This window comes from Cibotium barometz, chromosome 46, assembly GCF_041138505.1.
Source record: "Cibotium barometz isolate CiBa-2024 chromosome 46, ASM4113850v1, whole genome shotgun sequence".
In the NCBI taxonomy this organism is placed as follows: Eukaryota; Viridiplantae; Streptophyta; class Polypodiopsida; order Cyatheales; family Cibotiaceae; genus Cibotium; species Cibotium barometz.
Genome location: NC_141091.1, coordinates 8,372,047 through 8,397,301, shown reverse-complemented (window position 1 = coordinate 8,397,301; position 25,255 = coordinate 8,372,047). Strand labels below are relative to the sequence as shown.

General features: G+C 44.3%; 1 protein-coding gene across 10 annotated transcripts; it reads left to right on the top strand.

The window, feature by feature from the left end:
- Positions 1-3,309: 3,309 nt before the first annotated feature.
- Positions 3,310-24,724, top strand: LOC147611843 (uncharacterized). Of its 10 annotated transcripts, none has more exons than XM_086783716.1 (8): positions 3,310-3,440; positions 3,539-3,609; positions 3,698-4,270; positions 4,387-4,665; positions 22,175-22,797; positions 22,904-22,973; positions 23,127-23,384; positions 23,517-24,724. In XM_086783716.1, the coding sequence occupies exons 3-8, from the start codon at positions 3,754-3,756 to the stop codon at positions 24,449-24,451; spliced, it is 2,682 nt and encodes an 893-aa protein (XP_086639842.1). In that variant the 5' UTR covers positions 3,310-3,440; positions 3,539-3,609; positions 3,698-3,753; the 3' UTR covers positions 24,452-24,724. The 10 variants fall into 10 exon arrangements, with proteins under 10 accessions (XP_086639842.1, XP_086639839.1, XP_086639838.1 ...); XM_086783713.1 differs by having other exon boundaries at positions 22,055-22,797; positions 23,520-24,724; XM_086783712.1 differs by having other exon boundaries at positions 22,055-22,797.
- Positions 24,725-25,255: the final 531 nt, after the last annotated feature.

Here is a 25,255-nt window from a genome sequence, read left to right as displayed (position 1 = left end):
AATGTACATGTAATTTTTTGCTTCTTTTAATGTACATGTAATTTTTGTCATGGTCATCTGTGCCACAAGATTAAAGCCATTTAATTAGACCATAGGTAGCTTCATTAACTATCCATATCAAAATATTAAGTACAGTTTTCACTCAAGGAAAAATCATAAGCATGCATATGGATGCTCTCTTGACTCAAACACAACTTTACCTTGCGAGATGAAATCCGAAGGGTGCACTCTAACCAAAGAAAATTAAAGAAAACACACAGTTCTAGTTGAGAATGTCATAATTGCATAGGTGAAATATCCTCAAGAAATCCTGAGGTTCTAGATTCAACAACTTCCAATACGTTTGATTAACATTTCGATGCCTACTGATCAAGGCAAAACCGTGTGATTAAATTCTCCCTTACATGAAACAGTTATGCTTTTTTAAAGAGATATGACCTTTTTTCTTTAGGCTTTTCTGGCTTGCATTCCTTTATGCATGCTCCCCCCCCCCCCCCCCGCCCCCGCCCCCGCCCTCCCCCCCCTCTACCACTAATCATTTGAAAAAACATCCTTATGTTGCCTAAGTAAAAAAGAGACTTAACATTAGAGAGATTGCAATAGGCGTTTAGGGAGGGGAGAGGAGGGGGTATTTTTTTAACCATATACAGTGGGATATTTAGATAGGGGAGGGGAGGGGATATTTTTTAAACCATATAGAATGGGCCTTCAATATTTGTAATTTAATGTGTAAATTTCATTTAGGGAGGGGAGCGGAGGGGATATATTCACTTTAATGTGTAAACTTCATTTAGGGAGGGAAGGGGATATTTTCAATTTAATGTGTAAACTTCATTTAGGGAGGGGATTTTTTAAACCATTAACAATGGGCCTTCAATATTTTCACTTTAATGTGTAAACTTCATTTCCTTGATTTTGATAAATTTGTAAAATTTTATGCATTAGTGGTAATCCATAAATTCTTAAAAAATATTATTGAAGTTGTATGTTTTATGATTGGTTTAAATGTCTTTCTTAAACACTAGGAAGGAGAGAGTGTAAAAGTTGACATAATAGGATCCTCTTAAGCTCATTCCTCTACATATGAGCATGGAAAACTTCCAACCAAGAACCTCTTACATCCACCATTTAAAATTTATGCATGAGCACTTGTATGTTGCTGTCAGGCTTTAGTCCTAGTGCGGGGTATACTCTCAAGCCCATGTCTGTACCTATGAGGATGGAAAACTTCGAACCAAAAACCTCTTGCACCCACCATTTAAAATTTATGCCCGAGTCCTTATATGTTGTTGTCAAGGCTTTTAATCATAGTGGTAATGCTCTCAGCCTATGGACGTATAGATTCAAACCTTGATAGAAATATAATATATGTAATAAGTTGCAAATGCCCATTTGCAAGAAGGTGTCTTACCGCTACATATACTGCTTTTGTTGCAAATACTTATATAAATAATAAGTGTTCATTAAAACATATCCACACCAATTTCATTTTAAAAAGTAAAAAACAAAAAATAAACCTTCAAACTTGCAAGTTGGTTCACTCAATGATTGACTTCTTATTGTGAACAATAACTTTATTCACACAAATGATAAATGTTAATCAAAACATATCTAAAATTTTCAAAGGTAGCACCCACATCTCCCTACTTTGTTAAAAAAAAGGGAGTCCATAATAATGTATGAGGTTTTGAATTAGAAGTGGGTGCATGGTTCAATCAAAGTGTTTATGTGGTCAATCATCAAGGGAGTGGAGGAAATTCTATATAAAAACAAGTTGTAAATATCTTGCCACTATGCCACTAGCACTATGTAGTGTTTTTATTATAAACAATAACTATACTTACATAAAGTCAATCAAAACATATCTACACCAAATTCATTTTTTTTAAATAACTTTTCAAGCTTGATGATTTACTTTTTATTGTAAACAATAACTTTGTGATCATCATATCTAATGCCTCTACTGTCTTTGTAAATTCATAACATCCCATTTGTAGCATTTAAGGTAAAAATACAACCATCGACATCTTTTGCTACTAAAAAAAAATACAACCATCGATATTTTTAAAAATTCACGAGAGAATGGAGTAAAATATCTCTATGCTTATCACAAATGTTAAGAAATCTCTTTGTCTCTCGTGCTTGATCACATGTACACGAGCGATGGATTATGTAGACGTTTGAGAGAGATTTTTTTTTCTACCTGATGCCCTTCATTTGCCACGTGTAAAGGTTGCTTGAACATGATTTTAAGGCAAAATATAGACTCATCTATAGTTTTGTGGAGATTACATGCGAGAGAGAGCATTTTTTATAGATAGTCACAATCGGGGAGAACCAAATGCAACGTTAACCCTTCGAAACCTTTATTATGTGGTTGAATTGAATTCAAGAATTGCTTAAGCTTGTTTAGTCGATAACTAATTAATGAATACACATTTTCTACTCACTTTAAGGGACATAAATTGAATCTCCATAATGACCTCAAGTACAGCACTAGTGAAGGAAATTTTTAAATGGGTGAGAGACATTTGCATGCACAAGAGAGAGAAAGTCACATCTGTAAGAGATGAGAGATTTGCATTTGTTAGCAAAAGAGATTTTCTGGAGAGAGAGAGAGAGAGAGAGATCCCACCGACCTCTCCAATAGCAGTGCCCTGTCTCAAACATCATTGTTCGACATAGATTCCTTCACTGTTGCGATCACTGAAGTGCAAGGGATTTGATGGAGTTCTTGGCAATGATTTAATATTGTGTTTTATTTTGCACAAGGTTTTCCTTTCCTGCTTGGGATCGTTAGAGTGTTGCAGTGATGAATGCTTGGGATGCAAACATCGTAACTATGAAGATTTAATATCATGTGCTATTTTTCACAAGGTTAAATAAGGTTTGCTAAAAACCTTATAATCAAAGGGTATCGAAAAGAAACCCAACTAATCTATTGATTTATTAGTTTTTACACACTTTTGCCTATTTAGTAAAAGCTAATTAAAACATATCTACACAAAAGGTCCAAAAATAATTTTTTAAAAATAAACCTGCACCCTTGGATAGCTTTTGATAATTGGCCCTATAACAAACACCACACCCCACACACACGCACAGGCAACATTACAAGGTAGCATCATTTGGGGTAGCTAGCAGGGTTTGAACCCATAACTTCGGGCATATCAACCAAACACTTTAGCAACTGAAGTGTCAAAAGGGCAGTCCTCTCATCAACTAGGAATTAGTTGGTTAAAAAAAGATAATTGGCCCAATAAAGATAATATAATAATTAATACCCTCTCTAAAAAGAAAAGGGAGACATAATTTTTCGTGGGGGAACAAACGGGGGACTTAATTGTTCGTGGGGGTTGTTATTTGTGGGAGAGACAGTCGCCTGATCGCAAACCTTAACACAGGGGAGACGAAACTCGTTGCTCTCGATCGCCGGCCAGGTGAACTGAGGGTGTGAATTTTCGCTTAACGGACGTCCAGTGCAGAGTTTCTTCTTTTTCTGTGCAAAACCCTAAACTTTGCCATCGCCGGATTTCAGAAGATCGACGCGCAGACCTGTCCCTTGGACGGGCGTCCGCCATCGCTCTCGACATAGCCGGAAGTTGTGAGGTGGGCGCCCTCCTCTTTCTTGCTGAATGCTGGCTCTTTCCATTTCTTTTACAGTCCTCCTTCATGTAGAATAAATTTGCTTTGGCAGTTTGTCTTGCGAATTTCTGTAGGGTTTTTTTTTCATCGCTCCTTGTCCTGCTCAATATGAAGTCAAATCCGCCATCCACATCTTCGATACCCTCCGTGCCAAGATCATCCTTCTCCCTGTCTTCATCTGTCACTCCTTTCTACCCTCGGTCTCAGCAGCAGCATTATCTCTCACAGCCGGGTTCTGCTGGCTGTCATGATGTTGGCTGCTATGGTTCCCCTCAAAAACCAAATGACAATACTGCCGTGCACCAGCCGTATGCGCAGCCTCACATAAATGGTCCCACCATTTACAATCACTCAAACTATGGAAGCTTGGGGTCCGAGCCGTATGAGGTTTCTTGGATTCCTAAGGGTTTTTACGGAGGCAACATGTGGGGTTGTCTTGGCGCCTGGCAATGGGGTGATCCGCATTTGGAGGAGTATGCATATGCAGATGGTGAAGCTGAGCATTCTGCTTATCTACCCCCAGATTCATTATCCTATCATGCAGAGTCTCCTCCCATAGAAGAGGAGTCTTTCACTTCTTCTCCAAGCAACACAGCATCAATGCCAGCACCCTTCCATGGCCAAGGTACAACTTTTCATCATTGTTATGGTCATTATTGCTGAAGTTGTCTTGTTGTCTATCTTAATACAGCTTGCTTTTTGAGTAGTATCCCTGCAGCTCTGTAGTTTGTCATTGTGCAGGTGTTACAGTTGCTTCTAGTGTATTTCAGAAAAGTGCTCTGCCAGAGCAAGGTAAATGTCTAAACAACAAAAACTCAATTACGGCAATTGGAGGTAGCCCTGTGGCAAGCTCCAAGAAAACAACACCAGAACATCTAGCAATTTTAGTGGGTGATTCAGAGAAACGGGCTCTGGCTGTGGGTATAAGGAATGAGGTAGCAGATGGATCTGCCAATGGCAAGCTGGATGGAAGGTCTATGTTGGATAAACAATCGTCTCAGCAGATGTGTTCTTCTGATGGTATGTATTGGACACTCAAAGCGATGAGTGTAGAATTACTTTCTTTTTTGTTATAAAGAATTTCAGGTATGTCTTTAATTCAAGAATCATGGAGAATGTGATGAATCTATCATTGATTTAAGGTTAGGACATGTTTATGTTAGCTGGGACTTTTTTTTTTTTTTTTTGGGGGGGGGGGAGGGGGATCATTTGTTTTGGGACAAATGGGTGTGCATGTGCTGTCGGCTACTTGAGTGCTTATGAATGCAACCTCATGGGTAGTGGTCCTCTCTCTTCTCACCTATCCTTCTGGTTCACATTTCAAGAGGTCTAACATGGCTGAATTTGTAGCCTCACTTTGAGGGTGATAAGGTGATGAGAAGTTCAATTTGGTGCCCATGATATCAAACAAGGCCCGCCAAAAGAGACTTGTAATCCTAGGATCTCTTATCTTCTACAATGGACTTCGGCATTCCACGATGCTTGAACACTTGTGAAAGATATATTTGAACATATGCTCAGCTTTGATGGTCTTCTTGATCGGCAATAAGTGAGCTTGCTTGCTAAACTTGTCCACAATTGTCCAAATGGCATCCATACCCTATTGGGTCCGTGGTAAATCCATGATGAAATCCATTGTAATACTTTCCCATGGCTATGTGGGAATTGGCAACATGTAACTATTTGGCCCTCCAAGCTCTTTTCACATGATGGAACTCATGCTCGGGCCCCGGACACATGGATAGGTTGAAGGATACATAGGAACAGGGTTCCTAAAGCTCAAATTGGACAAAGCACCAAGTCTTGATCAAAAAGCAGGAAAGCAAAAAGTCAAACTATGTTGACCAAAAGCTGAGAGCACCATTGGAAAGAGGACATCAAACTGGATCAAAAAGCATAGTCACTTTTCTAAAAAGCAGCTCCAGGGCCAAAAAGCAAGGCCGTGAAGCTCTAAAAGCACAAATCAAGAACTTTGGCTATTATTAATAATATTTAAAAGAGAAAAAGCAAAAGCAAAAGCAAAGCATGGTAAAAGCAGACGCCCCTATCAAGTATATAAGAAGCTTGCACCCTCTTGGAGATTCATAAAAATTGTGGAGAGCCTCCTTGGAAGATTTATTTGGTGAAGAACTAGAGATTTATCGTCATTATCATCATTATTATCACCTTTTCCACCCTTAATCTCTATCCCACCTGCAGCACAGCCATTGCCGCCTCTGCAGAGCCGTTTCCACTGAGTGCCGCCTCTGTAGCGCCGCCTCCGTTGGCTGAGCCGTTGCCGCTACCCCCACCCCAGAGCCGCTTTCGTTGGCATTTCTGTCACTTCTGCTGGTGTCGCCGCTTGTTCCGTTGGCGTTTCCGCTGCCTAGAGCCGCCTTTCGCCAGTGTTTTCCGCCGCTCAAAACCACCTATTCGCCACCCTATGTGCTCCTCCACCGCAGCCTGTCTCCTGTGGCATGCCGCATCTAGCAGCGCCGCCTATAGCGCCTATCAGCCGCCTTCTTTGGAGGGCTGCTAAACGTCACTTCCTCTCTTTTGGTGAAAGAACCTTGGACAACCGTGGATCTCTCTCAACATCTCGTCCTCGAGTTCCTTGTGAGATTTTTGTGAGCAACAAAGACTTGATTCAGATATTGGATATTGATACTAGCTCGGTGTAAGACTCTTGTGGGTCTTCCTAGTGGTGATCTTAAGCATCAGAGATCTTGTGCCTCGACACCGACTTCAGCCCGATCTCGACATCGGCACTCTTGTTTGATATTGTATTCATTTGTTGTATTGGTCCTGGCTTGGAAGAGCCCGTGGATTGTTTCTGAAATAAATTCCTAAAAAGGGGGCGGGGCCTGGGCGTGTTCCCCGCTTAGCGTGGTGTATTGTGTGAAACCCCTATACCCATTTCTCTCTCCTCCTTCTCTCTCTCTCTATTTATATCTTTTGGACACGTGGTTGAATCTGTCACTGCACGCTCCGCTGGGCTTACAGTGGTATCAAAGCAGGATTTCTCTTAAAGAAATCTTTTTTGGGGTGACAGAGCCATGGCTAGAATTGAGGGAGACCAGGGGCCTCAAGAAGGGAACAACTACGAAGGCAACACAGAACTTCTAGAAGGGAACCAAGGCCGCCAATCTATCTCTCATGAGATCGCGGCCATGACATCAGCAGAATATTAAGATTTTCAAAAGTTCACACAATAGCTTCAAGAAGAAAGAGTTCCTAGCTTGGAGAGCCAAGAAGGAACAAGACCAAAGAAGGGCTCGAATGTTTGAAGATTACATCAAGGATCGAGCCACCGAAGCCGAAGAAGTTGAACCTGCTAAAGCCTATATTCGGGCCAAAGGAGTCACCATTGCAGAAGGATCGAGAGTTACCCGGTCTATTTCTCGTGGAGGAAACATGGAGGCTATCCCTAGGCCCGCTCTCTCAGACCAGCTTCTTCAGGAGAGGTAAAAGAAAGGAAGGCAAAGGAGCTTTCATCAACTGGCAAAATGGACTTCAAGCTGGGAGAGAAGAGCGTCAAGTTTGATGCCTTTCATGGAAAGTGGGATACCTAGAAAGCTTTATCCTTTGTCAAGGAATTTGATGCTGCTTTTGGAGGCGATTACTCCGAAAAGTCAAAACTTCGTATTGTTCGTATGCATTTGAAGGATGCCGCCTTGAATTGGTGGCTAAAAGTAGTACAAGAAGGGAGCGAGCTGAAGACGTGGACCGACTTCAAGACATTGTTCAACAAGAAGTTTCTACCCACAAACTTTGAAGCTGATGTGGAGAAGGAATGGGATGAGGTAAAGCAGCAAGTTGGTGAGAATGTGGCATCATATCTTAACAACTCTTCAGTAGCTTCTTTGAAGTTTACTTCTTATACCCCCATTCCATTACTAATGGTGGTTCCATGTGAGCTCAGTCCGGGACAAGTCAGCCAGGGTTCCATCCCAGTCGTCCAAGGTCAGGTGTGCATTGTCCTGCACATGAGTCCAAGGTCAGGTGTGCATTGTCGTGCACATGAATCAGTGCCAGTCCGTGCTGTGGAATGATGTCAGTGACTCTGTGTATCTAGTATGATACCGGATGCCAGAACACTGTGTAGACAGTTAGGGTTTGTAGTTAGGAAAAGGGGCCAGCCCATAGGGCTACCCCTGGAACTCTTGTGGGCATGGGGAAAGTACAAGACAGTCCCCATAAGGGTCAGGAAGGCCATGCTGTACCCACCAGCCATGGGTAGGCCATGGGAGGGCTGTAGGACACCCCTAGGGGCTTTGCTTGGGTAGCCAACTGGTTATCCAGCCATGGGCAACTGTGGGGGCAGCCCATACAGGCTGCCCAGCCTCCTGTACAGCAGGCGCACAGTGCCCCAGCCCTCATTTGCCCATGCACCTAGTGCCCAGCCATGGATTTAAGCATGCGCAGCATTTAATGTGATTTATGCTGTATTTATTCAGTCGTGGGCAAAACTGGGACAGCCAACTGCATTTAAGGCAGCCGACTGGTCATCCTGGGGGGTATAAATACCTTAGCCCACAATTCATTCGTGCATCTCATAATTTGCTAAGTGTTGAAGCTGAAGCAAGGGCCAAGACAGCCCAGATCAAGCTAACGCAAAAGGGGTAAAGGATTGCAGGTCAAGGGCAGAGAATACTCTCAGCCAAGAAAGGTTCATTCAGTCTTTTATTTTCAGTATTTCACATCATTCTAATAAAAGCAAATACACCATTCGTGGTGGGGGCCCTAAAGAGGGTATTTGGGACCCAATACTATGTCCTCTTCTCCCTCTCTCTCTATTTTTCTGCACATCTACATTCAGTTTTGTGCGTTATTTTCATCGCGACAAGTGTGCTGTTTTTCTGAGCATTGAAGTTACCGATCTCCCCCGAAGCTTCCGCATGTTGCAGTGGTATCAGAGCCTACTTCCAGTGTAAAGATTCAGCAAAGAAACCAGAATTTTTTCTTGCTCGTGTGGTTGGTTTTCAGACTCCGGTGGACCACCCCTTTCGGAGTGACTCTTGTCCCTCGAAGGACGGTTGGTTTTCAGCTTCCGGAAGCCTCCGGAAGTCTCACACACACATAGTGGATGGTCAGATTGCGCTCCGGAAAGGAAGTGCGTTTTCTTGCTATGGCGAGCTTGACGACGACAGAGACCAAGAACCTTGGGACCAGAGTGCGCCGGGCAGCCACCAGGCTTGAGTGTTACAGAGATGTTCCAACAGATGATGCGAGCAATCGTCGCAAACCAGACAACCAAGTTGGAAGAGCAGAAGGCGCAGATCTAGACTCTGGAAGAGCGTACCCGTTCTCCAGCGTCGCGTTTTCCACCCTCTCGCGGGGTCACGACCGCAGCCAAGCTCTTTGCTTGACTTGCAGATGCGTGCATTGGAGATCCGACAACGTGAAGACGAAGCCATGCAATGTGTGGAACATGAGCGTTACCTTAAAGCTTTGGATGCGAGATTGACACCAGCGGCGCCCTCGAATCATTTTTCCGAGAAAATGAACTTCAGTAAGTATAATGGTAAACTCGACTCCACAACTCTTTATTCATGGTTGCATCAGTTTGAGGCTTACTTTGCCGCAGTTAGAAAGATATACTGATAGAGTGATCTTAGCCAGTTGGTACTTGGAAGGTGAGGCCATTCCTTGGTGGACTCATGCCCACCCCAGATTAGGTATGGCCGCTTATGTGTGGGACGAGTTTGTCCGCGACCTTAAGAAGCGGTTTCTACCGCCCCACTACCTTGAGCGACTCGAAGACGAGTTCAGGGGAGCGCGTCAAAACGTGCAACCAGTCCTGCAGTTTGCCAATAGAGTTTCGACTTTATGTTTGCAATTAGGCTTATCTGATTCGGACAAGAAAGGGCAGTTTTTGTATGGCCTTAATACGCAAATCTAGTGGGAGGTGCGTATGTTTAGGCCAGCCACCTTCCACCTTCGAAGACGCACTCTCGCTTGCGCAGAGTGCAGAAATGAAGCATAATGGTGGCAAGCCCAAGACTTCCCAGCCGGCTACTCCTAAGGCTACCGCCTTAGGGGGGAAAAGGCCAGAACCAGACAGGGTCTTTCCTAGGACAGAGCACGAGAGCTTCTGGCTCTAAGAACTCGAACAATGCGTCCAAGCTTACTCCAGACCAGAAAGCGGAGGCAGGCAAGACATGTGGCAAGTTGAGTGCTGAGGATATTTCTCAGTACAAGGAGGGTAGGTGTTTCTTTTGTCATACAAAGGGACATACTTCTCGGGAGTGTCCTAAGAAGACTACCGCTCCAAAGATCGCCGCCACAGCCTCCACAGCTTCTGTGGTGAGCCCAGCTCTCACACAAACCCCAGTGGTGGCTCCTAGTTCTTCAAATCCCAATGCTTCAGTTGGAGCAATTATTAGTTGGGAACTCGAAGATAAGCAGAAGGGCGCCCATGACCAGGAGTATGAGCGAAACGAATTGCTCAGGTCCTTTGGCTACATAGGTGGCCAGAGAGTCGTTGTCTTGTTTGACAGCGGCAGCACAGAGGGCGTGGTCTCAGAACAAGCCGCTTGGCGGGTCCGTTTCGTCCTGACTTCACAAGTTGAGGGTTTTAGCACAGGCATGACAACGAGCGTCAAGTAAGAAGCTCTAGGTGCTAAATTAATGATTCAGGGCATAGAATTTGTACGTGATTTTATGGTTGTCCCTCTTGTAGGAGCAGACATAATTTTGGGCATTCAGTTCACAAGTTTCTTCTTGATGTCAAGTGGGACAAGCACACGATCTAGATTAATCGGAATGTGTCAAACGCCCCAGTGACCATTAAGTGTGAGCCAGGAATTCCAAACTTTCCACGCATAAGCCACTTGCAGGCTAAGCGAGCAGTCAGGAAAGGCGCACATTGTGCGATGATATACATCCAGACAGCGCAGATGGTGGCCAATGCTTCTGAGAAGTACTTGGCTCTCCATGAAAAGTTCCATAAGATTTTTCTTCGGGACAGTCTCCCTCCCCAACTCCCCCCGTCATGACCGGAGGACCACAAGATTGACCTTCTCTCAGGCTCAGAACCCCCGAGCAAGTTTTCGTATCGCCTTTCCAAGGCAATGGAATCGGAGTTGGACCGCCAACTCTAAGAATTGTTGCAATCTGGCTTCATTTGCCCCAGCATGTTGCCATTTGCAGCACCGATCTTATTTGTCAAGAAGAAAGATAGGTCTTCTCGGTTGTGTGTCGATTATCGTACACTCAATAAGCTGACTATCAAGAGTAGATTCTCGATGCCTCGAATAGATTATTTTCTCGAGAGGCTGAACGGAGCGAAGGTGTTCTCGAAACTCAATTTAAAGAGTGGGTACCACCAGGTGAGGATTGTGGAGGGGGACATCTCCAAGGCAGCCTTCCATACGGAACGGGCTCACTATGAATTTGTGGTCATGCCATTTGGCTTGACGAACGTCCCAGCTACATTCAACCGCATGATGATGCGTGTTTTTAGGGATTTGATTGGAAAGTGTGTGTTCATATTTCTGGATGACATACTGGTATTTTCAGCTATGGTTGAGCAGCATGACATTGATGTGGAGAAAGTCCTTAAGTTGCTAGAAAGCAACGAGCTCTACGTCAATGAAAAGAAGTCGGAATTTTATTTGTTCCAAGTGCATTACTTGGGATACATAATTAGTGCAGAAGGCATTTGACTTGATTCAGCTAAAGTGGCCGAGATTGTTAATTGGGAAGTACCTCAGACAGCATATGACATCAGAGTCTTTGTGGGGATATGCCAGCCATACTCTACCCACATAGACAAGTTTTCTGACCTCTCGGCAGATCTCACCGATCTGCTAAAGGGTGTGAAGACTAGAAGGCAACGGATTCGGATGACTCCACGAGCGTTGGAGGCATTCAAGAATCGCTTTATCAGAAGTGTCTTGTTTAGCACTTGCCTCGTGGGACGAGCCATTTCAGGTGATCACCGATGCGAGTAACATCGCAATTGGCGGTGTGTTACAACAGAATGGTCATCAAGTTACTGCCCCTAGAGAAAAATTACTCAGTCTACGATTGTGAACTCCTTGCAATTATTCATGCCTTGAAACATTGGAAACATTTTCTTTATGGCTGTGACTTTGAGGTTCGGACTGACCATCCGGTATTACGCTAGATTCAGACAATGCCAAGTGCAAAGTGGAGTGATTGACAACACCGCTATTGCCAGATATTCCAGCAATTCGGTGTTGATTGAGTACCTTCCAGGAAAGGCCAATCCAGTGGGGGCCGATGCTTTGAGCAGGAAGGGACAAGTGACTTCAATTTAGACCACTAGACTCGACCTTGTTGGTACAGGACTAGATGACATGAAGCACACGTATGCTGATTCCGAGGAATTTGGAACGCAGTGGGAACAGACATTGGATGCCACAGGACCATGCCACTTTCTGATACGTGATGGTTGGCTTTTCTACAAAGGCCGACTGTGTGTCATGAAGTTGTTCAGGGTAGCTCTTCTCCATGATGCCCATGACGCCATTACTGGTGGTCATAGGGGCATGAATTCAACTTTGGAGGAATTGGAACGGCAATATTATTGGCCAAAGATGAGGCGAGATGTGTTTACATATGTACAACGTTGTGATATTTGTCAAAAGGTGAAAGCTCCTCGTGGAAAGAAGATAGGGTTGTTACAGCCTTTACCAATTCTTGAGGGTCCTTTCTAAGATATTTCAATGGACTTTGTCACGAATCTGCCTCCCAGTCCGAGTAAGCGTAATACTCAGTGCTTAACTATTGTTGATAGATTTAGCAAATTTGTTATGCTTATTCCTTGCAGGACCAATGTGACCGCCGAGAATGTTGCCCAGTTGTTCATTCGGCATTGGTACCCGATTGGCAGGACTCCTAAGACCATAGTGTGAGATCGAGATGCCAAGTTTACTAGTCATTTTTGGAGGGCATTGTTTGATAACTTTGGCTAAATTGAATTTTTCTAGTGCATTCCACCCACAGACGGAGGGCCAGACAGAGATATACAACCAGTTGGTCTTTGATGTGCTGAAGTGTTATGTCCACGATCACCAAGGTAAGTGGGAATCATATTTGCCTTTAGTTCAAGCTGTTTTGAATGATTCTTTTTCTTCAGCTATTGGCAAGACTCCATATGAGGCAGCATTTGGAAGACCTTTCCAGTCGTTTTTTGACTAGGACCTTGTCTTCAGTACCTGAAGCGAACAGAGTGACGGAGTCTTACCAGGAGATTTTAGAGTCAGTAAAAGACAGGTTGGCTAAAGTGCAAGAGGCCTACACTCGACATGCCAATAAAGACCGAAGGGATATGAAGTTTTCGGAAGGGGATTGGGTTTATCTTCGGATTATGAAGGAAAGGTTGAAGCACGTGGGCAAGCGATGCCTAAAGTTGTCTTTTAGGAGCTTCGGACCTTTTCCCATCCAGAAAAAGATTAACGAGGTTTCCATGCAGTTGAAGCTACCTCCGAGTTGGACTATGCACGATGTGTTTCACGTCAGTTGGTTAAAGCCATATGCATGTCTGATCCCTTTAGAAGTTAAAGATGAGGCGGAACCAGATATTGTTATGAAGCAGAAGTAATGGTTCCATAATAGATCCTTTTGCACTGTTTCAAGCATGGTTTAGGCCGAAGACACAGACAGTTCCTCACGAAGTTTTAGGACCGAGGGACCCACGAAGCGGTATGGCTTGACAAAGAGTTTTTCGAGGACTATCCGGCGTTATTGACGGATTATTTGGAGGCTATGCAGCTTCCGTCAAGTTAAGCGGAAGGGGATGTCACGTGCATCCCGCTCTTGGATGCCACGTAGACATATCTGTACAGAAGGTGCAGGACCTGGGATGGTAAACTGGTCCCATGTGAGCCCAGTCTGGGACAAGTCAGCCAGGGTTTCATCCCAGTCGTCCGAGGTCAGGTGTGCATTGTCCTGCACATGAGTCCAAGGTCAGGTGTGCATTGTCCTGCACATGAATCAGTGCCAGTCCACGTTGTGAGTCTCCCTCTCGAATGATGTCAGTGACTCTGTGTATCTGGTATGATACTGGATGCCAGAACACTGTGTAGACAGTTAGGGTTTGCAGTTAGGAAAAGGGGCCAGCCCATAGGGCCACCCCAGGAACTCTTGTGGGCATGGGGAAAGTACAAGACAGTCCCCATAAGGGCCACGAGGGCCCTGGCTGTACCCACCAGCCATGGGTAGGCCATGGGAGGGCTGGGGGCTTTGCTTGGGTAGCCAACTGGTCATCCAGCCATGGTCAAGTGTGGGGGCAGCCCAGCCTCCTGTACAGCAGGCGCACCGTGCCCCAGCCCTCATTTGCCCATGCGCCTAGTGCCCAGCCATGGATTTAAGCATGCGCAGCATTTAATGTGATTTATGCTATATTTATTCAGTCGTGGGCAAAACTGGGACAGCCAATTGCATTTAAGGCAGCCGATTGGTCATCCTGGGGGGGTATAAATACCTTAGCCCACAATTCATTCATGCATCTCATAAGTTGCCAAGTGCTGAAGCTGAAGCAAGTGATACCAGTTGAATGGAGAGAATTAGGGTTTCATGTGGGAGACATACAGAGAGAAGAGAGAGAGATGTGGGGATAAGTCAACTCATGGTATGAGTGTGTGACTCCCCTATCACACATGTATATTTGCTCTAGTACACATAGTGCACTTAGTACATTAAAAGTACTAAGTGTACTATGTACTATAAAACTTATGGGCTAGTACACACTATAAGGGTGGGCATAATGCCTTTACCCCAACAACCTCCCACTTAAAGGCAAAGTGCCCTTAAATGAAGGAAAAGAAAAATCAGCATGTACATGATAATATACAAGGCCATATCAAGGCTGAAACTGGCCTCATCCAATGCCCATCAAGTGTCTGCAATGAGCAAACCGCTCTGGAGGCAAACTCTTTGTCAACAGATCAGCCGGGTTGTCATCCGTATGAATCTTGACAAGCTGAATTTGCTTGTTCTCTATCACCTCTCTGATGAAGTGATACTTCACATCCACATGCTTCGTCTTTGCATGAAAGACAGGGTTCTTTGCCAACTGGATGGCACTCTGACTGTCACAATGCAACAATGGAATATCTCCTGTATAACCCAATTCAACCACTAACCGAGATAGCCATAATGCCTCCTTGCAAGCCTCTGTGGCTGCAATATACTCGGCCTCTGTAGTAGATAAGGCTGTGCACTTCTGCATTCTGGATATCCATGACAGAGCACCTCCTGTGAATGTAAACACATAACCGGTAGTAGACTTCCGGTTATCTGGATGACCGGCATAATCCGAATCCGTGTAACCATGCACTAATGCATCTTGTTTGCCAAAGCAAATGCACATATCCTGTGTGCCCTTCAGGTATCTCATGACACCTTTCACTGCTTCCCAATGCTTCTTGCCAGGTTTGGCCATGTATCTAGAAACCACTCCCACTGCAAATGCAATGTCCGGCCTGGTAGCAACCATGGCATACATGAGACTGCCACAAGCTGAAGCATACGGAATCTTGGCCATATCAGCCCTGTCACTATCCGACTGTGGGCTATCCATAGCACTGAGTTTCACATATGGAGGCAAAGGAGTACTAGTCTTCTTCCCCCCATCCATATTGAACCTCTGCAAAACTTTGCCAATGTATTCCTTCTGAGACAAATACAACACATGCTGATTTCTGTCCCGAAGTATCCGCATACCCAAAATGTGATTTGCATCACCCAAATCCTTCGTATCAAAGGTCTGATGCAGCCTCTTCTTCAAGGCATCCATCTCTTTACGAGATTTCCCGGCAATCAACATATCATCAACATACAAGATGAGGATCAATAGACTGCCATCCAAAGCTTTCTTGGTGTATAAGCAGTGATCTATGTCACCCCTGCTGAAATCCTGGGATTTCATGAATGTATCAAATTTATGATACCATTCCCTTGGTGCCTGTTTGAGCCCATAAAGACTCTTTTTCAGCTTGCATACAAGCTTCTCCTTTCCATTCACTGCATAACCCTCTGGCTGTTGCATATATATCTCCTCATGGAGATCACCGTGAAGAAAAGCAGTCTTCACATCCATCTGAATCAAATCAAGATCATCATGAGCAACCAAAGCTAATACAGCTCTAAGTGTGGTCATTTTAACCACTGGAGAGAAGATCTCATCAAAGTCCACACCATATTCCTGCTTGAAGCCCTTAGCCACTAACCAGGCTTTGTATCTTGGCTTTGCATCAGGTGCAACTTTGAGCCTGTAAACCCACTTGCATGGCAAAACCTTCTTGCCTGTAGGCAAATGCACCAACTTCCATGTTCCATTTTTGTGCAGAGAATCCATCTCTGACTTCATAGCACGCTCCCAAAGAGCCTTGTCTGCCCTCTGTAAAGCCTCCTTATAACAAGAGGGTTCCCCACAGTCAGTGAGCATCAAGTAGTCAACCCCTGGAACAAACCTGTCAGGGATTCTGGAGGGTCTTGTGGACCTCCATACCCAATGACCATCATTTGCAGGTTGCTGTCCAGCCTGCATATCACCAATTGGTGGCTCCTGTTCCATGCCATAAGGTTGAAAGATCATGCCCGGTATCTCCTCTAACTGTGGGATATCCATAGGGATATCTTCTGCCATCTCTGGCTGTCCATTTGGACCATTTTCAGCACCATTTAAGGGCTGGTTTTGATGCTGTAATGGCTGATTTACAGCCCTTGGTTGTTGTCCATGATGTCCATCATCATCAAAGATGACTCTGCCAGGCTCCTGTTGCCTTGCAGGCTCCTTATACATGCATGTTTCATCAAAAATGACATCATTGCTGCGTATTATCTTTCTATTCACTGGATCCCAAAGTCTATACCCCATTTCACCTCTGTCACCATATCCTAGGAATATGCATTTGTGAGACTTAGGATAAGTTTGGTGCGCATTTCCCTGCGTATGTGCACGTACGCAACGCAACCAAACACTCTCAAGTGCTTGTATGACGGAGGCTTCCCTGTCCATACTTCCTCTGGCACTTTCCCACCAAGCCTCGTGTTAGGTGACCTATTTATAAGATGAACGGCTGTCATAACAGCTTCAGCCCAAAAACCATGAGGTAATGCAGCATGTGACAACATAGAACGGACCTTCTCCTGAATGGTCCTGTTCATCCTTTCTGCTGTCCCGTTTTGTGGAGGATCATAAGGAGTAGAGAGCTCTCTCTTGATGCCTTTAGCATCACAAAAGTTCTGAAACTGTTTGGACATATACTCTCCACCATTGTCGGAACGCAAAGTCTTCAGTGTTTTGCCAGTTTGATTCTCAACAAGAGCAACAAACTTCTCAAACACTGAGAATGTATCACTCTTCAAACGAAGAGGATAGACCCACACCTTACATGTGGCATCATCAATAAAAGACAAAATATTTTGCCCCTCCCAAAGAAAGCTGAGGCATCTCACATACATCTGTATGCACAAGCTCTAACTGAGCATCTTTCTGTCCAAGAGCTTTCTTGTGGGGGCACTGGAGTTGCCTGCCATATATACAATGCTCACAAAACTGAAAACTTGAGAACTTTAGAGAAGGCAAGTAACCAAAACGAGACAATTGCTCCATTCCTTTGACACTCATGTGTCCCAACCGGCTATGCCACACAGAGATTTCCGGCAGCTCGGTTGCATTTACATTAACATGGTGACAAACACCAGCATGCATGAAGTAAAGAGTGTCCACCTTAGAGCCTCTGGCAACAACCAGTGAGCCCTTACTAATCTTCCACTTTCCACGACCAAATGTGGTAACATAATCAGCATCATCAAGCTGTCCAGTAGAAAGCAGGTTCTTCTTGATCTCAGGCACATGCCTGACATCATGGAGCATAAGCTGTGAGCCATCTGAAAACACAAGCCTCACATCATCTCTGCCAAGAATCTTGCATGCATGGTTGTCACCCAAATAAACTACTTCTTCATTGCCAGCAGTATACCTGACAAACAAGTCTCTGTAACCTGTGACATGAAAGGAGGCACCTGAATCAATGATCCATGAGTGCATACCATGACCATCTCCTGCAAGAAGTGAATGGGCATCAAGTGAAGACGTGAATAGGACTTCATCCTCACTGTCACCTGCATGTGACACATTAACTTCTTCAATCTTGACTCCACTTTTGTCCTTTGGCTTTGCATCTTTGGCTTCATCTTTGTCTTGTCTTTGTCTTTTCCTTTTGATCATTCTTCCATTTGTAGCATTGCTTTTTGAAATGTCTCTTCTTGCCACAATAATGGCATTCCAAGTCCTTTTTGGAGCGGGACTTGCTCCTTCCCCGTTCTTGGCTCCTTTGCTGGGATCTTCCACGTGCATTCATTGCATTGGACTTGTTGTTCTTCCTGTTCATCTCCTCTTGAAGGAGAGCACCCTCCACATCTGCATATGACAGCATAGCCCTGAATGTGCCCCAACTCTCTGGCAAAGTGCATAAGAGAAAGGTGGCTTTGAACTCATCGTCCATTGCCAACTTTTGATTGATGACCTGGCTGACAACACCATTAAACTCATTTAGATGGGTTGTCATAGACGCCCCTTCCTTCATTTGAAGACCTATGAGTTTCTTCAACCAATACACTTTGCTTGAGGCACTTTGCTGGGCATACAAGTCCTGCAATCTTTGCCACATTCCCCAAGCTGTCTTCTCTTCACGAATGTTGAAAAGTAAAGAGTCTGACACAGACAACATGATAGTGGATCTTGCTAGCTCATCCATATCCTCCCATTCTTCAGCATTAAGAGAAGCGGGCATTACACCCCTTTCTTTGATGGGCTTCTGTTGCTTCTTCTGGAGCAACACATTATAGCACTGGGTTTGCCAAATGTCATAATTATGTGAGCCTTCAAGCTTCTTGATGTGAAGCAATGAAGAGCTCTCACCTGTGGTTGCCATAGCAATATGCAACCTTTGACACAGTCAATGCCTGACTCCCTGCAAGATGTGCAAACACTGCACCAAAGCACACAAAGTGCTCACAGTTGTTCTCCCAAAGTTTATCTCCCACTGCGGAAGCACAAATGCAACTCTTTTTCCACTGAATGTGATAAAATCACCAAAATCTGGTTGCTGCAGATTTATGACAGCACCTTAGATGTGCTCTGTTCCCCTTCCAAAGTATTGTACAACAGTACTAAGTGCTCACCAATGATGTACCAAATCTGTACCGGCAAGTACAGCAGCTGAAAATGAACCTTTTCCTCACTCAAATCAATGTACAGCCATGCCAAAACTTGTACAAAGTTGTACCAAATCTGTACCAGCAAGTACAGCAGCAATAAATGCTCTCCTGGCTGTCCAAATGAGTGAAAATCAGACCTTGACAGTCCCCACCACTGCATACAACAGTCCCGGACAGAAATTAGGCAAAAGCCCCTTGACTGCAAGTGGATTTCTGAGGGTTCAAGGCATAAAAGTCTTCCTTGCTGCTTTGCCAAGCTCAACAAGCACAGAATCTTGAAAAGCCCCTTGATTCAAGATCAATTTCTGATCATACATGGTACATTAATGCACATGAAGGCATCCAGAGTCTTCACAATGCTTCCCCCTGGCCACATATACATCCAATACATAAAAGCCCCTTGATTTACAGGCACATTGAGTGCTTGACAGGCATCAACACATTGCCCAAAGCATCAAATGCCAGTGCCTGCATGCAAATCAACCCAATTGGCACAAAAGCCCTTTGATTTGCACTCCAATTTCCTGCAATTTTGCCCCCAATGTGAGATTGCTCACATCATACAGCATGTATGAATGCCCAATGGCACAATTACATCAAAAGCCCCAAATTTTGACATCCAATTTCCTGCAAATTGATCCGGAATGTGACCAATGTCACCCAATTGTTGCCAATTGTGTTCAAATCTGAGCAATTTGGCACCTGTACCTGCTCAATTGATGAAAATGGACATGCAAAATCCCAAAAAATTGAAGCAAAATACCTCAGACAATTTTTGATTTTTGTTTCAGAAAGGGAGGAGTCGTATTTGCTCTGATTCGTGAACTGATGATGCTACTGCTGTGCAGATGAAGGGCTCCTCAGGCGTGAGTATCCTCAAGCGTGCTGCAGAAGACTGAGCCAATGGAGGGCTCCATAGGCGGAAGTATGGTTGAAGCTGGTACGTCGACGGAGGGAACTGCAAGCTGGTGGCGTTTCGCTATAGGTGCCTCACCTGCTGCGAGCGCTGCCCCAGCGAGTCGGGAAGAAGGCGACGGGCAAATGAACTAATCGACACGCGCCACAAGGGGCTTTTGCTCGTTGACGCCGCCTCCGCCTAGTGGCCAACGCTACACGCGACGAGGCCTGTTTGTTGACGCCGCCTCCGCCCAGTGGTTTTACGCATTGTGGCCAGGCGTCTAACGCCCAACACCTTGCTGCAACAGTTCTGCACACGCAGCACTGCTGCCGTGTGTCTGGATGGCGACCGGCTCTGATATCGCTGTTAGTCACACGAGTTGAGTCCAGAAACGGGATGCCATAGCTGCAGAGCTCGAGTGTCTGCAGATCTGCTCGAGGGTACCAGACTACAACTCAGCTCGTTTTGCAACTCTTGTACAGTCGATTTCTAGCTCTGCACCCTTGAGAACAAAACCCTAAAACCAGAGCTCTGATACCAGTTGAATGGAGAGAATTAGGGTTTCATGTGGGAGACATACACAGAGAAGAGAGAGAGATGTGGGGATAAGTCAACTCATGGTATGAGTGTGTGACTCCCCTATCACACATGTATATTTGCTCTAGTACACATAGTGCACTTAGTACATTAAAAGTACTAAGTGTACTATGTACTATAAAACTTATGGGCTAGTACACACTATAAGGGTGGGCATAATGCCTTTACCCCAACACAGGACAACTGAGATCAAGCTAACGCAGAAGGGGTAAAGGATTGCAGGTCAAGGGCAGAGATTACTCTCAGCCAAGAAAGGTTCATTCAGTCTTTTATTTTCAGTATTTCACATCATTCTAATAAAAGCAATTACACCATTTGTGGTGGGGGCCTTAGAGAGGGTATTCAGGACCCAATACCGTGTTCTCTTCTCCCTCTCTGTCTCTCTATTTTTCTGCACATCTACATTCAGTTTTGTGCGTTATTTTCGTCGCGACAAGTGTGCTGTTTTTCTGAGCATTGAAGTTACCGATCTCTCCCAAAGCTTCCGCATGTTACATCTTTATCTTCCTTTCTCTTCTTCTCTCCTCATATTCTCCCTTGCTCTTCTTCTCCTCTCTTCTTTCCCATTTTTCTTTATACACTATCCTTCAATGTCTTAAATGTTTTCCAATTTCTACCTTCTCTTCTTCAATTGCTTAAGAGTTCCATCCATAAACAGATGACCAGACAAAAATATATAATCAGGTGGCATTTGAAATTCTCAAGTCGTATTGCCATGACCGACAGTTGAAGTGGCAGCATTATCTGCCTTTGGTTGAGGCCATCCTAAATGACACTTATTCATATAGCATTGGTTGGACTCCGTATGAAGCAGCATTTGGCCATTGTTTCTCGTCACTTCTTACGAGAGTGGTGTCACCGTCCTTGGAGGCCAACAAGACCACAAACTTTTTTAGAGATCATGCATATGGGTTGAGAAACCCTATGCCACCTCTCATGATCATTTCGGTCAGTATAGCTGCCATAATCAGCATATCCAGCAAGTCGGCCAGTAGAAAAGCATCATGGAAAGCTTTTACATCCAGTTGCAGCCACATGGGCATGCAAGCAACAGTCGGCGAGCATGTGGGACAAGCATGGAAATAATGCGCAGCTTCAACATTATGAATTCGGGACTTGGTACATATTGGCCCTTCAGTCAAAACCGGGTCACTACACCATCCAAGATGGTTGGCTGTTTTACAAGAACCAGCTATGCATACTAAGGGAAAAGCATCAGACACTTCTTCATGATGCCCATGACTCTCTCGTTGCGTTGGAGGTCATCGAAGTATCAACAGTACATTGGAGAAGCTAGAGTGCTCATTTTATTGGCCTCAGATGAGAAGGGATGTCTAGCAACATGTCCAAGCATGCCAGATATGCCAGAAGGTGAAGGATCCTCATACGAAATAGCAGGTTGCTTCAACCTTTGCCAGTTCCCGAAAGCCCTTTCCAAGACATGAGTGTGGACTTTATTCCCATGCAAGCAAATGGCCACAGATGAAGACATCCCCCGCTTGGTCATTTGACATTGGTACCCCATCGGTGGATTGCCAAGGATGATATCCCAAGTTTACGTAAGATGGAGTATGCAAGCTACAGAATCGGCTCCCAATCTCTACCAGAGTTTCTTTGAAGAAGAAAAGTTACATCTGATTTCCTATAGTCTGCACCTTTGAGTTGTTAAAGTATTTGATTCATTTTATTGTCTTTTGAAAGTTTCTTTGTGAGGTAATTTAAATCTGCCTTTTACAGATGTTGAGCCAGCAACAGAACAAGTTACTGCAAACACAGTAAAAACAGATCGGTTTCAAACAGAGAATAGCAAGTTATCGCAGATTCCTTGTAACTCTAACCTTGAACATGGATCTGCAGAGGGTATTCAGACGAAGGCTTCTATCCATGTCTCAACAAACCCCTTACACAGTTGTGAATCATTGGAAGGTACTAAATTCGATTCTACGACCATGTGCTTGGGGTCTCTTCCTGCTAAAATCACCCAGGAGGATGTTGGCAGTAAAAACGATCTGATAGTTCAAAGGAGGCATTCTTCTTTATTATCAACAAGTGGCTGTACGTGTTCCCAGCATGTCAATGCCCAAGCAGTTTGGTCCTCTCGATGTAAAACCTCCCCTCTGGAGCAGGAAAACTGCTGCGGATCTCCTGTAAACACAGTCAAGGACCATTTGTTCATGGGAACGGAAGGCAGACCTTGTGATGAGGCTTTTGATGTTGAGCCACTGCATTATGACAAAATTGGTTCCAGTTATGGTCTGCCTTTAGAAGTTGGGCAGTGTTCGAATGGGTCCCAGTTGTTAATCAAAAGCATCTACAACCTCTCCAAAGTGCTAGTGAAAAGCCAGTCTTGGGATTCTTCAAATGGTTTCCATCACATGGATTTAGCCATAGAAAACTCCATTTGTATGCTTTCTCATTGTCTCTTACAACGATCTCTTGTGAACGAGGCTGGTATTTGTCACCATCAACAGAGTTACCAGGTCTGTTTCTCCTTCGTTTCGTGTAACTGAAGATGTGCCAGAATTTCTGTCGTCTTCCTCTGAGTACAAGTAATTCTTATCATTTTTTCATGGAAGATGCTGGCAGGGACAGTTGCAGGTTGATCAGCAGGATTTGAAGCGATCCGACGTTGCTAAAGTGCTGGACGATGAAGCAGGTGTACACAATTTTCTAAAAAAGAGTGTGCGACCTCTGGCCAGCACACAGCATGAGAGTATGGTCTCCCCAGCTGAGACAGGTCCTTGCATGAAAGCCCTAGAGAATAAAGGTTTGGAAAGCTTTTCTAAAGTTGGTATGAGTTGTTGTGTAGAAGAAAATGAAAGCTCATCTGTCAAGAAACATCTGGAAAAGCCATTCAAGGAATTATCGGAGATGCACGGAAAGATCATAAAGCTGCAGGAGGAGATAGCCAATGAGCGTGTTGAAAGCAATACCACAGTTTCCACATATAAAAATCTTTGGAGTGAGGCTCAAGAGGCACTGGATGTTTCTACATCAGAGATAATAAAAATTAGAGCTGAGCTAGATTGCTTGAACCAGCAGTCATCCAGGACACTAAAGCATACAGGTAAGTGTATACGATGTGCTTGCTATTTCTCCCTTCCTGTGAGAGATTTTGTTCATCGACTTTCAGAGATTTCGCTCATCCACGTTCAGATGCTTAACCTCTTTTTTTTTTGAACGCTTCCTGATGCTTTAGAAGGTTCTACTGCACCAAAGGGGAAGGCTGTGGAGGTCGAGTTTACTAATCATGAGATGGATTCTGCTTACATTAACCAGGAAGGCTTGTATGAGAACTTTCCAGACATTGTAACCGATTCAAGCCAGAACGTTATGGCACAGTACACATGTAAAAAACCAGAGAGTGATGGCAACTCTGATTATTGTGAAAGCACAGGGAAAGGTTTGCCTAACAGCAATGAGGTGCTGACGGGGTATTTTGATCCAATGAAGATTGTCCAAATGGACTTGAACTGCAGAGAGGAAAATTGGGCGCCTCTCTTGGAGAATGAAAAAGTGATTTCAAGGCATACCCTCCATGCGACGCATAACCGAAATGGTCATAAGTTGGGGATTGCTGCTAGTAAACCTCACAGAGTTGAGCCCCCTACTGATCTTGAAAAAGGAGTGGCTCAGCATCCATCTCAGCTTTTGGCAAGACAAGGGCTGGATTTGAATGTGGCTTGTACTGATAGTGTAAGTGCAGATGGGTTGCCTTCAGATGCTAACAACTTTTTGGGACTTTCAGCCAATGTCCTCAGAGAAAGTGAACTCGTGCCACCTAATAAAAGACTAAGCCCTGTTTTTCAGCAACAAGTCCCTTTCCAGTCTGAAACACTGTATGCGGAGCAGGTAAAATATGAGAGGGCTGATTCAAGCTGCCTAATGAAGTCTGATCTTGGCCCAAAAGATGTCTGGGTGGACAATTCGAGAATGAGTCATGGCCTGGTGGAGAAAAGGGATCATGCTAGAGCAGTGGAATTTGAAAAAGCGAAGAGAATATGGAGTACGTGTCAGGAAGATGAAGTAGAAATAATCTGCCTCAGGCCGAGTGATGCAAATAACAATCTTACATGTCTGAAAGGGGAGCCTGAATGGGAAAACGTGGTTGTCTCGAGAGATCTGTGCACTTGAGGATTCTTAATGGCTTTGTTATCAAGGTATCGTGATTTTTTCTTCTTGTAATTATGGTGGAAGAAACAATTTTCTGTATGCAAAATATTAGGTCTTATGGCAAGTGACACAGCTTCACGGTACATTCTCTAGAGGTGCTGCACGTGCTGGACTTGTTAGGGCTGTTTAAAACTGACCCATTTCCTAATTTTCTTGGAAGGTGATGCAATCTATTGTATATAAATGGATACGCTATTGTGTAAAGGGTCTTATGAATGTATTTATTTTCTGGAAGGTGATGCAATCTATTGTATACATAACCATTTGCTTTCTTTGACTTTTCTGCACATGTCAAGTCCTGTGTATTATTTATTGAAAGCTAGTCTCTCTTCCTCTCTACCTATTGAGAGTCTTATAGGACAAGAGGATCGAATTTACAATGTATGTACCACATGACAAGTGGAACAACCTAGTGTGAGATACTGGGGAGATTCCATTACCTCTTCTAAGAGGGGTTTGGTCCACTCGCAAGGTGATGCACTACAATGATTAGATATGCATGGGTATGTACTTACTGGAGCTGAGATGTCATAAGGACATAGTATTGAGACAACATACCAAGAGGTTACTCTTCTCAGACGGCCGTTCCAGATTTCTTTAGTGTACATGCATTCATCACAAGAGTGTACTATCCATAGTAGTGGTCTGGCCTTGCGCCTAGAGGGGTCCAGAGTGATAGAGCTTGAGCTATTTAAGGGGCCTCCAACCTAGAGCATATGATGATCCTCCACTTGATAGTCCTCGTAGATACAAATCTAGGAGGGC

Coding starts and splice junctions, on each gene's coding strand:
- LOC147611843 (XM_086783706.1), top strand. CDS start 3,754: ATGAAGTCAAATCCGCCATCCACATCTTCGATACCCTCCGTGCCAAGA. Junction 22,798..22,903: donor ACCATCAACAGAGTTACCAG/GTCTGTTTCTCC, acceptor AGATGCTGGCAG/GGACAGTTGCAGGTTGATCA. Junction 23,385..23,516: donor CAGGACACTAAAGCATACAG/GTAAGTGTATAC, acceptor CTGATGCTTTAG/AAGGTTCTACTGCACCAAAG.